The following is a 13771-nucleotide window of genomic DNA, read 5'->3' as shown; positions in this document are numbered from 1 at the left end:
TGGATCTGATCCAAATAGACTGGACTCAGACATTTCAAATTTTAAATTTAAGCTTGAGAACCTCCGTGTATTATTAGGGGAGGTATTAGCGGCTCTGAATGATTGTAACACGGTTGCAATCCCAGAGAAATTATGTAGGCTGGATAGATACTATGCAGTACCGGCGTGTACTGACGTCTTTCCTATACCTAAAAGGCTTACAGAGATTATTACCAAGGAGTGGGATAGGCCCGGTGTACCCTTTTCCCCCCCTCCTATATTTAGAAAAATGTTTCCAATAGACGCCACCACACGGGACTTATGGCAGACGGTCCCTAAGGTGGAGGGAGCAGTTTCTACTCTGGCTAAGCGTACCACTATCCCGGTGGAGGATAGCTGTGCCTTTTCAGATCCAATGGATAAAAAGTTAGAGGGTTACCTTAAGAAAATGTTTACTCAACAAGGTTTTATATTACAACCCCTCGCATGCATTGCGCCTGTCACGGCTGCGGCGGCATTCTGGTTTGAGTCTCTAGAAGAGACCATTAGCTCAGTTCCGTTGGATGAAATTATAGACAAGCTTAGAGTCCTTAAGCTAGCTAATTCATTTATTTCTGATGCCGTAGTACATCTAACTAAGCTTACGGCTAAGAATTCCGGATTCGCCATTCAGGCGCGCAGAGCGCTGTGGCTAAAATCCTGGTCAGCCGATGTGACTTCTAAATCTAAATTGCTTAACATACCTTTCAAAGGGCAGACATTATTCGGGCCCGGTTTGAAATTATCGCTGACATTACCGGAGGTAAGGGCCATGCCCTGCCTCAAGACAGAGCCAAACCAAGGGCTAGACAGTCTAATTTTCGTGCCTTTCGTAACTTCAAGGCAGGAGCAGCATCAACTTCCTCCGCTCCAAAACAGGAAGGAACTGTTGCTCGCTACAGACAGGGCTGGAAACCTAACCAGACCTGGAACAAGGGCAAGCAGGCCAGAAAACCTGCTGCTGCCCCTAAGACAGCATGAAGTGAGGGCCCCCGATCCGGAAACGGATCTAGTAGGGGGCAGACTTTCTCTCTTCGCCCAGGCTTGGGCAAGAGATGTCCAGGATCCCTGGGCGTTAGAGATCATATCTCAGGGATATCTTCTGGACTTCAAAGCTTCTCCTCCAAAAGGGAGATTTCATCTTTCAAGGTTGTGAACAAACCAGATAAAGAAAGAGGCGTTTCTACGCTGTGTACAAGACCTTTTAATAATGGGAGTAATTCACCCGGTTCCGCGGTCGGAACACGGACAAGGGTTTTACTCAAATCTGTTTGTGGTTCCCAAGAAAGAAGGAACCTTCAGACCAATCTTGGATTTAAAGATCCTAAACAAATTCCTAAGAGTTCCATCGTTCAAAATGGAAACTATTCGGACAATCTTACCCATGATCCAAAAGGGTCAGTACATGACCACAGTGGATTTAAAGGATGCCTACCTTCACATACCGATTCACAAAGATCATTACCGGTACCTAAGGTTTGCCTTCCTAGACAGGCATTACCAGTTTGTAGCTCTTCCCTTCGGGTTAGCTACTGCCCCAAGAATCTTTACAAAGGTTCTGGGTTCTCTTCTGGCGGTACTAAGACCGCGAGGAATATCGGTAGCTCCGTACCTAGACGACATTCTGATACAAGCGTCAAGTTTCCAAACTGCCAAGTCTCATACAGAGTTTGTACTGGCATTTCTAAGGTCACATGGGTGGAAAGTGAACGAAGAAAAGAGTTCTCTATTGCCACTCACAAGAGTTCCCTTTTTAGGGACTCTTATAGATTCTGTAGAAATGAAAATTTACCTGACAGAAGACAGGTTAACAAAACTTCTAAATGCTTGCCGTGTCCTGCATTCCATTCCACACCCGTCAGTGGCTCAATGCATGGAGGTAATCGGCTTAATGGTAGCGGCAATGGACATAGTACCCTTTGCACGCCTGCATCTCAGACCACTGCAATTGTGCATGCTAAGTCAGTGAATGGGGATTACTCAGATTTGTCCCCTATGCTGAATCTGGATCAAGAGACCAGAAAATCTCTTCTATGGTGGCTCTCTGCCACATCTGTCAAAGGGGATGCCCTTCAGCAGGCCAGATTGGACGATTGTAACAACAGACGCCAGCCTGATAGGTTGGGGCGCTGTCTGGAACTCCCTGAAGACTTAGGGATCATGGACTCAGGAGGAGAGTCTCCTTCCCATAAACATTCTGGAATTAAGAGCAGTTTTCAATGCCCTTCTGGCTTGGCCTCAGTTAGCAACTCTGAGGTTCATCAGGTTTCAGTCGGACAACATCACGACTGTGGCTTACATCAACCATCAGGGAGGGACAAGGAGTTCCCTAGCGATGATGGAAGTCTCAAAGATAATTCACTGGGCAGAGTCTCACTCTTGCCACCTATCAGCGATCCACATCCCAGGCGTGGAGAACTGGGAAGCGGATTTTCGAAGTCGCCAGACTTTTCATCCGGGGGAGTGGGAACTTCATCCGGAGGTCTTTGCCCAAATACTTCGGCGTTGGGGCAAACCAGATCTGGATCTCATGGCGTCTCGCCAGAACGCCAAACTTCCTTGTTACGGATCCAGGTCCAGGGACCCGGGAGCAGTTCTGATAGATGCTCTGACAGCACCTTGGGCCTTCAACATGGCTTATGTGTTTCCACCCTTCCCGATGCTTCCTTGATTGATTGCCAGGATCAAACAGGAGAGAGCATCGGTGATTCTAATAGCGCCTGCGTGGCCATGCAGGACCTGGTATGCAGATCTAGTGGACATGTCGTCCTGTCCACCATGGTCTCTACCTCTGAGACAGGACCTTCTGGTGCAGGGTCCTTTCAAACATCCAAATCTAATTTCTCTGAGGCTGACTGCATGGAGATTGAACGCTTGATTCTATCAAAGCGTGGATTCTCGGAGTCAGTGATTGATACCTTAATACAGGCTAGGAAGCCTGTTACCAGGAAAATTTACCATAAAATATGGCGCAAATACTTGCATTGGTGCGAATCCAAGAGTTACTCATGGAGTAAGGTTAGGATTCCTAGGATATTGTCTTTTCTACAAGAAGGTTTAGAAAAGGGTTTATCCGCTAGTTCGTTAAAGGGACAGATCTCAGCTTTGTCCATCCTTTTACACAAACGTCTGTCAGAAGTTCCAGACGTTCAGGCTTTTTGCCAGGCTTTGGCCAGGATTAAGCCTGTGTTTAAAACTGTTGCTCCGCCATGGAGCTTAAACTTAGTTCTTAATGTTTTACAGGGTGTTCCGTTTGAACCCCTTCATTCCATTGATATCAAGCTGTTATCTTGGAAAGTTCTGTTTTTAATGGCTATTTCCTCGGCTCGAAGAGTCTCTGAGTTATCGGCCTTACATTGTGATTCCCCTTATCTGATTTTCCATTCAGACAAGGTAGTTCTGCGTACTAAACCTGGGTTCTTACCCAAGGTCGTTACTAACAGGAATATCAATCAAGAGATTGTTGTTCCATCATTGTGCCCTAACCCTTCCTCAAAGAAGGAACGACTTCTGCACAATCTGGACGTTGTCCGTGCCCTGAAATTTTATTTGCAGGCAACTAAAGATTTTCGACAAACTTCTTCCCTGTTTGTCGTGTATTCTGGACAGAGGAGAGGTCAAAAGGCTTCGGCTACCTCTCTCTCCTTCTGGCTTCGTAGCATAATACGTTTAGCCTATGAGACTGCTGGACAGCAGCCTCCTGAAAGAATTACAGCTCATTCTACCAGAGCTGTGGCTTCCACTTGGGCCTTTAAGAATGAGGCCTCTGTTGAACAGATTTGCAAGGCTGCAACTTGGTCTTCACTTCACACTTTTTCCAAATTTTACAAATTTGACACTTTTGCTTCTTCGGAGGCTGTTTTTGGGAGAAAGGTTCTTCAGGCAGTGGTTCCTTCCGTGTAAAGAGCCTGCCTGTCCCTCCCGTCATCCGTGTACTTTTAGCTTTGGTATTGGTATCCCATAAGTAATGGATGACCCGTGGACTGACTACACTTAACAGGAGAAAACAAAATTTATGCTTACCTGATAAATTCCTTTCTCCTGTAGTGTAGTCAGTCCACGGCCCGCCCTGTTTTTTATGGCAGGTCTAAATTTTAAATTATACTCCAGTCACCACTGCACCCTATAGTTTCTCCTTTCTCGTTTGGTTTTCGGTCGAATGACTGGGTATGACGTAGAGGGGAGGAGCTATATAGCAGCTCTGCTTGGGTGATCCTCTTGCACTTCCTGTTAGGGAGGAGTTAATATCCCATAAGTAATGGATGACCCGTGGACTGACTACACTACAGGAGAAAGGAATTTATCAGGTAAGCATAAATTTTGTTTTTCGTGGTTCCAATTCTGGACCTAAAGTTACTGAGTGTTCCTTCTTTCAAAATGGAGACAATTCGGTCAATCCTTCCTCTGGTTCTGGAAGGACAGTTTATGACCACAATAGACCTGAAGGATGCATACCTTCACGTCCCGATACACAGGGACCATTTTCAGTTCCTGAGGTTTGCTTTTCTGGACCAGCACTTCCAGTTCATAGCTCTTCCGTTTGGCCTAGCTACTGCTCCAAGGATATTTTCGAAGGTTCTGGGAGCTATTCTAGCCATTGCCAGAACACGAGGTATTGCAGTAGCGCCTTACCTGGACGTTATCTTGGTACAGGCACCATCTTTTCATCTAGCGGAAAAACATTTGGTATTCCTTCTTAGTCTTCTTTGATCACATGGATAGAAGATAAACTTGGAAGAGAGTTCTCTTACTCCAAGTACAAGGGTGAATTTCCTGGCAACAATAATTTACGCCATATCCATCAGAATATTCCTCACAGATCAGAGATGTTGCAAGCTAACTTCTGCATGTCTTGCCCTCCAGGCCTCCTCGAGACCCTCTGGCTCAGTGTATGGAGGTGATCAGACTCATGGTGTCTTGTATAGACATCATTCCTTTTGCCAGATTCCATCTCAGACCCTAAGAACTATGCATGCTGAGACAATTGAACGGCGACCATTTAGATCTGTCAACAGATTGTGCTGGACAACCTGTCGAGACTCGCTCTCCTGGTGGCTCTGTCCAGATAATCTGTCCCAAAGCACGTGCTTTTAGAGACCGTCCTGGGAGATTGTGACTATGGACGCAAGCCTTTCCGGCTGGGCAGCCGTTTGGGGTGCCAAGAAGGCACAAGGTCTGTGGACTCAGGAAGAGTCCTCCCTTCTGATAAAAATTATTTTGTAACTCCGGGCAATCTTCAATGCCTTGAAGGCTTGGCCCCTTCTGGTTTCGTCCCAGTTTATAAGATTCCAATCAGACAATATAACCTTGATTGCCTACATCAACCATCAGGGGGGAACGAGAAGTTCCTTGGTGATGAGAGAAGTATCTTAGATACTAGAGTGGGTGGAGACTCAAAGATTTACGTTGTCGGCAATCCACATTCCGGGTGTGGACAACTGGGAAGCGGACTTCCTCAGCAGGCAATCTTTTCACCCAGGGGAAAGAATCTCTTCACCCCGAGCTGTTTGCAGAGCTATGCAGCGAGTGGGGGATGCCGGAGATAGATCTCATGGCATCCCGCCTCAATACCAAGCTACCCACGGTACGGGTTGAGATTGAGGGATCCTCAGGCGGAACTGATAGATGCCCTATCAGTACCATGGAGGTTCAGACTCGTATCTTTTTCCCCCATTACCGCTTCTCCCTCATGTGGTGGATCGCATCAAGCAGGAGCGAGCATCAGTGATTCTGATTGCTCCGTCGTGACTGCGAGTGATGTGGTTTGCAGATGTTGTGGGGATGTCCTCATCTCAGTGGAGATCTGCTGATACAGGGTCCCTTCGTTCATCAAAATCTAGATTCTCTGAGGCCGACTGCGCGGAGATTGAATGCTTAGTCTTAGCCAAGAGAAGATTTTCTGAGTGTTGTCGACACTCTGGTTCAAGCTCGTAAGTCAGTTACTCATCGTATCTACCATAAAGTGTGGAGGACTTACTCATACTGGTGTGAAGAGTGTGGCTTTTCCTGGCATAAGGTTGCTAGAAATTTAGCTTTTCTCCAGGATGGACAGAAGAAGGGTTTATCTGCTAGTTCCCTGAAGGGACAGATATCGGCCCTGTCGGTGTTACTGCACAAAAGAGCTTCCGGATGTGCAGTCCTTAAAGGATCTGGCTAGGATCAGACCTGTGTTTAGATCTGGGGCTCCGCTTTGGAGTCTCAATCTTGTTCTTAGTGTTTTTTTCAACAGGCTCAGTTTGAGCCTTTGCATATTGTTGACATTAAATTGTTATATTGGAAGGTTCTTTTTTTGTTGGCTATTGCCTCTGCGCACAGAGTTTTTGAGATTTCAGCTTTGCAATGTGACCGCCCCCCCCCCCCCTTATCTGGTTTTTCATGCTGTTAATGTGGTTTTACACACTAAACTAGGGTTCCTCCCTAAGGTGGTGTCAAATCGTAACATTAATCAAGAAATTGTTGTTCCTTCCTTGTGTCCTAATCCTCCTTCAACGAAGGAACCTTTGCTTTACATTCTAGATGTGGTTCGTGCCTTGAAGTTCTATCTTCAGGCTACTAAGGAATTCAGACAATCTTCCTCTTTGTTTGTCATCTATACAGGGAAGCGTAAGGGGCAGAAGGCTACTACAACTTCCCTATCTTTCTGGTTGAGGAGTGTCATCCACTTAGCTTATGAGACATCGGAACAACAGCCTCCTGAGAGGATAACGGCTCATTCCACTAGAGCGGTGCTTTCCTCTTGGGCTTTTAAGAACAAAGCTTTAATGGATCAGATTTGTAAGTCGGCTACCTGGTCCTCCTTGCACACCTTTTTTCTAAATTTTACAAGTTTGATGTGTTTGCTTCGGCTGTAGCAGCTTGTGTATAGTTTTCCCAACAGAAAGGAATGAAGTTGTGGACTCTCCCTGCCTTATGGAAGGAAAACCAAAATGTATGCTAACCAGATAAATTCCTTTCCTTCCTGGCAGGGAAAGTCCATGACCCCATCCGTAATTTGTTTTTGATGGGCGGCTACCTTTTTTATATTTCTTCTGGCACCTTTTATACCCTGATTTTCTCCTACTTTTCCTTGTTCCTTTGGCAGAATGACTGGGGGATAGGGGAAGTGGGAGGGAAATTTAAACCTTTGGCTGGGGTGTCTTTGCCTCCTCCTGGTGGCAAGGTGTTGTATATCCCAACAGTAAAGGAATTAAAGTGAAGGTCATTTTTGATGAATTAGTGCCCGGATTTTAATAATCCTATTAAAAACAAGGGCACTTTAATTAATCAAAATTGACATTTCACTTCTTTTCTTCAAAACTTACCTTTTTAATCCTTGCAGCTGCTCCAGCGATTCCCCGGCCGTCGGAAGCCTCTGCAGACGTCAGAAATGACGAACCCAGCTTCTTCCAATCACGGCTTCCCCCACCAGGGGGAATCCTTGGCCTGATGCAACGCCATGATTGGAGGAAGCCGGATTCGTCATTTTGGACCCGCAAAGACGACTTGCGACGGGCGGAGGAAGTGCTGGAGTGGCTGCCAGGATTCAAAGGTAAGTTTTTGAACAAAACGTGTGAAATAGGATTATTAAAAACTGGGCACTAATTCATCAAAATTGACCTTCACTTTGTTGTGGACTCTCACTGTCAGGAAGGAAAGGAATTTATCTGGTAAGCATAAATGAGAATGGTTAATAATAAGCGCTAATAATATCATGATATCATAAATTTACTATAGAACACACTCAAATGTGTGACATGAACTAGATTAAGGGCGAAGTCCCAAAACTTCCTAGGTATCAAGTTAGCTATTACTTTAAACTTATTGATAAATTACCTAGACAGTTAGTTGCAGGCTGTAAATAGTTAGATATAAAAGTCTCAAGAGAGCCACCAGTAACAGAGACAGACTAGAAATAGAAGTAAATTTTTACATTGTTTTAAATCACATGCTCTATCTGAATCATGAAAGTTTGACTTTACGGTCCCCTTAACCCCTTAGTGACCAGACCACTTTTCCATTTGTTGACCGTTTGGGACCAGGGCTGTTTTTCTCGCCATTAAATTGACTTTTTAAAGATACCATTATTTTCATCATATCTTATAATTTACTATCTTTTTTTTTTATTATTATTATAAAATATGAGGAAAAAATGGAAAAAAAACTCTTTCTAACTTTGACCCCCAAATTCTATTACACATCTACAACCACCAAAAAACACCCATGCTATATAGTTTCTAAATTTTGTCCTGAGTTTAGAAATACCCAATGTTAACATGTTCTTTGCTTTTTTTTTTGCAAGTTATAGGGCAATAAATACAAGTAGCACTTTGCTTTTTTCAAACCATTTTTTTTTTTCAAAATTAGCGATAGTTACATTGGAACACTGATATCTGTCAGGAATCGCTGGATAACCCTTCACATGTATATTTTTTTTTTTTTTAGTAGACAACCCAAAGTATTGATCTAGGCCCATTTTGGTATATTTCATGCCACCATTTCACCGCCAAATGCGTTTAAATAAAAAAAATCGTCCGCTTTTTCACAAACTTTAGGTTTCTCACTGAAATTATTTACAAACAGCTTGTGCAATTATGGCACAAATGGTTGTAAATGCTTCTCTGGGATCCCCTTTGTTCAGAAATAGCAGACATATATATGAGTTTTGCGGTTGCTTTTTGGTAATCTGAAGGCCGCTAAATACCGCTGCGCACCACACGTGTATTATGCCCAGCAGTGAAGGGGTTAATTAGGGAGCTTGTAGGGTTAATTTTAGCTTTAGTGTAGTAGACAACCCAAAGTATTGATCTAGGCCCGTTTTGGTATATTTTATGCCACCATTTCACCGCCAAATGCAATCAAATAAAAAAAAAAGTTCACTTTTTCACTATTTTAGGTTTCTCACTTAAATTATTTACAAACAGTTAGTGCAATCATGGTACAAGTGGTTGTTATTTCTTCTCTAGGATCCCCTTTGTATAGAAATAGCAGATATATATTTGGCAATACTTTTTGGTAATTAGAAGGCTGTAAAATGCTTCTGTGCGCCACACGTGTATTATGCCCAGCAGTTAAGGGGTTAATTAGGTAGCTTGTAAGGTTAATATTCGCTTTAGTGTAGAGATCAGCCTTCCACCTGACACATCCCACCCCCTAATCCCTCCCAAACAGCTCTCTTACCTCCCCCGCCATCTTAAGTACTGGCAGAAAGTCTGCCAGTATAAAAATAAAGGTGCTTTATTTTTATTTATTTTTTGGCCAGTACTCAGTTTACTTTGCTTTTTTTTTTCTTCTTTCAAATAAACTAAACACCCCATTTTCTGTAGTGTAGCTGCCCCCCTCAATACACTACCCCCTCCCGCTCCCTGATCCATTTACAAACATTTTATTTCTCCTCCCTCTCCATTTCCCCCTCCCTCCTTGCACAACGGACATAACGTTCATGTCTGTGCGTGCGCGATCCCGGACACACAGGAACCAGATCCGGATCTAGCACTAGCGATGGGCCGCCCACCTGCCTTCCTGCTATGGCTTCCACCCACCAACCATCTGCACCATCGCTGGCCGATGCAGAGAGGACCACAGAGTGGCTCTCTCTGCATTGGATGCTTAAAATATGTTATTGCAGGATGCCTCAATATCGAGGCATCACTGCAATAACTTGAAAGCACCTGCAAGCGATCATGATCGCTTCCCATGCTTGAAAACCCCGAGGATGTACAGGGTACGTCCTTGGTCCTTAAAGTGAATGTAAATTTTGATGCTAAAGTGCCCGGTTTTTAAAAATTTGATTAAAAACAGGGGCACTTTAATTCATCAAAATTTACATTTCACTCGTGCTGTGAAAAAAACTTAATTTTTAATCTTGACAGCAGCTCCAGCTTCCTCCACCCGTCGCAAAGCCTCTTCCTGGGTCTAAAATGATAAACCCGACTTCCTCCAATCACGGCGTTGAATCAGACACTTATTCCCCGGGGGGGGGAGCCGTGATTGGAGGATGACCTATCCATCATTTCTGACATCAGAAATGGCTTGAGACGACCGGAGGAAGCTGGAGCTGCTGTCAAGTTTAAAAGGTAAGTTTTTTTTTTGTTTGTTTTTTTCACAACAGGAGTGAAATGTAAATTTTGATGAATTAAAGTGCCCCTGTTTTTAATCGAATTTTTAAAAACCGGGCACTTTAGCATCAAAATTTACATTCACTTTAAGTGACATTTTTTGTAGGACGTACCCTGTACGCCCTTGGTCCTTGAGGGGTTAAAGTCATGCGAACCCCCCAAAAAAGATTTAGACAGAGCATACAACTTTTAACAATGTTTCCACTTTACTTCTATTCTCAAATTTGCTTTGTTTGTTCCCATGGTGGTATTTGTTGAAGAGATACCTAGGTAAATGTCTGGAGCACTACAAGGCAATGCTGCCATCTAGTGCTCATGCGCATGGATAACATTCTTAAAAAAACTGCTGCCATAAAGTGCTCAAGAGTAGACACATGCATGCTCCTGAGCTTTATTTATCTGCTTATCAACCAAAGATACCAAGAGAACAAAGAACATTTGATAATAGAAGTAAATTGGAAAGTAATTTATTATTGGATGCTCTTTCTGAATAATGAGAGAGAAGGGTCATTATATTTTAAAGGGTCATTATAGTGATAAAATGACCTGCCCTAATTTGTTAGAGCATGTCATTTTATCACTGGTGACACTGCAACTCTGTATGTTTAACCCCCACAAAGGAAAAAAGTCCCACTCGAGTACCGTAGAGCGCTGCTGGTCCCGTTCAGAAACTGCCACTTATCCAATCAGCAGTGGTAGTTGCATGACCTAGCTGACTTTACATATTATCTGCTAGACATAATCATTTTAAAAGTATTTCCATCATTAAAAGCATTTAGAATGGAATTTTTGTTAGTGAAATATGCGGGGGGGGGGGTTTACAGGCCTTGAAATAGCTCTTGAAGGTTGTTTATCTTACTGTTTTTGCTGTGTCCATGATATAAACAACTTGCTTCTCACATCATCCAATCACTTTAAGATATGTAGGAATGTCCGTTTTTCTAAATTCCACAGAATGCACTCGAGTTTCTCTGGTGTGAGTGGAATCACTACAATTTCAGTTAAAGGGACAGTCTAGTCCAAAATAAACTTTCATGATTCAGATGGAGAATGTAATTTTTTACAATTTTCCATTTACTTTTATCACCAATTTTGCTTTGTTCTATTGGTATTCTTAGTTGAAAGCTAAACCTACGAGGTTAATATGCTAATTTCTAAACCCTTGAAGGCTGCCTTTTCTCTCAGGGCATTTTGACAGATTTTCACCACTAGAGGGTGTTAGTTCATATGTGTAATATAGATAACACTGTGGTCATGCACGTGGAGTTCCAGGGAGCCAGTTCCGATTGGCTAAAATGGATGTCTGTCAAAAGAACTGAAATAAAGGGGCAGTTTGTAGAGGTTTAGATATAAGGTAATCACAGAGGTAAAAAAAAGTGTATTACTATAACAGTGTTGGTTATGCAAAACTAGGGAATGTGTAATAAAGGGATTATCTATCTTTTTAAACAATAAAAATTCTGCTGTAGATTGTCCCTTTAATTGGAGTTAAATTACAAACAACCAGGCAAGATAAATAATGGAAGTCCATTGCAAAGTTTATAAATGATGCATAATTTAACATTTTACTAGGAGTAAAGTCATAGAACAGAGAATTTGATTATTAGATAAACGTAACAATGGAAGTGTTTTCCATGCTTAGTAAACCTGGGCCACAATGGGGGTTTTTTTTTTCTCCTTATGAAAAAGACAGCCTTGGAAACACAAGGAACATTAAACTTATAGGCAGGCACAAGAGGACAACTAAAGTTCTGTTAGACTTTCAGCACTTAAATGTTTAAAATAAAACAAATAAATTTAAATGTTAATTATTTTTAAGCACTTTTGTACTTTTTTTTTTTCTTTCTCTGCAATTCTATTAATGTCGTCCCCCTTCTTTTTTATTTTTATAGAGACAACTCCAGTTTTCGGAACACCAAAATTACCTTATAAAATTCAGCATCCATTTAATACTTTTGTAACCATAGTGGCCTCAACCTATTAATAGAAGTAATTGTATTATTTTTTTTTATTATTAAATTAATAAACTTGATATTTTACTATTACTTCCATGGCTTTTTATTACCCTCAACGTTGTAACCTTTTGTTGGATCTTGAAAGATGTCGAATGCAGCAATGGATCTACAGTGTTTTCTACTCAAATTATTAACTCCACTTTACCGTGGAAGAAGTAATAAAGGAAATGTGAATTATATGTGACCTGGTGATGAAGGAATTCCTTTATAATGATATTGTTGATGTTATGCGGGAGGCATGGAGAGAGAATATAACCTTTTATTTAAGAACATGTGGATGAAATAATGGATTGCAGACATTACTTGTTAATAAATAATTTTCTATTACTTATGTGTTCATTTTTGTTGTTTATAATTATATAGATAGTTTATTATATAGTCATGTTCTCTAGATTCAATTTGAAAATTAAAAAAAAAGGGTTTTTTCTCCAACATTGGTGTGTCCGGTCCACGGCGTCATCCATTACTTGTGGGAAATATTCTCCCCCACAGGGAAAGGCAAGGAGAGCACACAGCAAGAGCTGTCCATATAGCTCCCCCTCTGGCTCCGCCCCCCAGTCATTCTCCTTGCCGCTCTGAACAAGTAGCATCTCCACGGGGATGGTGAGGAGTTTGTGGTGTTAGTTGTAGTTTTTTATTCTTCTATCAAGAGTTTGTTATTTTAAAATAGTGCTGGCTTGTACTATTTACTCTACAACAGAAAAGTGATGAAGATTTCTGTTTAAGAGGGCTATGATTTTAGCACAAGTAACTAAAATCCATTTCTGTTACCACGCAGGACTGTTGAAACCAGAGAACTTCAGTTGGGGGTAACAGTTTGCAGACTTATCTGCTTCAGGTATGACTAGTCTCCTTCTAACAACACAGGCTAATGCTAGATTACAGTCATTTTTCCCCTCAGGGAAAATGGTAAGCCATTTTTCTTTCACCTCAGCAAAAAAGATAACAGGCTTCCCCTTTTTGATTTTTATGCTGGTAGACACTGTCAGGGGCCAAATCGATTGTTTTTTTATTACAATATGATGGCAATTGAAATGTTTTATAAGCTCATATACACTTGGGGACGTTTTTTATTGATCTGGCTTGCTTTAGACACCTAAATCTAGTCAGGAAGGCCCCTTCACTCTAGTGTACTGAGGGAGGAGGCCTCATTTTGGCACTTCAGTTAATTTCAAGGCAGTGCATGCAGTTCCATGTGAGAGGGTCCTGTGGCTCAGAAAGTGACTCCAAAAGGCTTATTTCTGTGGATGATTGACCCCTAAGAAAGGTAAAAGCTGCAGCAATGCTGTAAGCAGGGATTGTGGTGTATAAAAACGGTTAAATCCAACAATTATCTCCGGTTTGCTTGTTTTAAGAGCTAGAGTCTCCATATTTGCTGTGCAATACTTTCTAAGCATTAAGACACTGGGGTCCAAATTTCAGAAAAATCAGATATTGCCTTCATAGTTTTTTGAACATTCAGAAATAAAGTGTGTCATTTTATTATTTAAAGAGACAGTAACGTTTTTGTTTAAAATCGTTTTTATTGCATTGTTTGCCTGCCTAAATCTGTTTAACATGTCTGTGCCATCAGATAACCTATGTTCTGTGTGTGTAGAGACAAATGTGGTTCCCCCTTCGAGTGTTTGTGATAATTGTGCCATA

At 42.0% G+C, this 13771-nt stretch overlaps 1 protein-coding gene across 2 annotated transcripts in view; it reads left to right on the top strand.

Moving 5' to 3' along the window:
- The window catches only part of LOC128663804 (eukaryotic translation initiation factor 4E type 2), a 47040-nt gene extending 34586 nt beyond the window's left edge, over positions 1-12454 (top strand). For both annotated transcript variants that reach the window (XM_053718321.1, XM_053718319.1), the window contains exon 7: positions 12005-12454. In XM_053718321.1, the coding sequence (XP_053574296.1) occupies positions 12005-12044 (40 nt within the window). In that variant the 3' untranslated portion in view covers positions 12045-12454. The remainder of the gene's footprint in view (positions 1-12004) is intronic.
- The last annotated feature ends 1317 nt before the right edge of the window (positions 12455-13771 follow it).

This window comes from Bombina bombina, chromosome 6 (assembly GCF_027579735.1).
Source record: "Bombina bombina isolate aBomBom1 chromosome 6, aBomBom1.pri, whole genome shotgun sequence".
NCBI lineage: Eukaryota > Metazoa > Chordata > Amphibia > Anura > Bombinatoridae > Bombina > Bombina bombina.
This window is presented reverse-complemented; position numbering and strand designations above follow the sequence as displayed.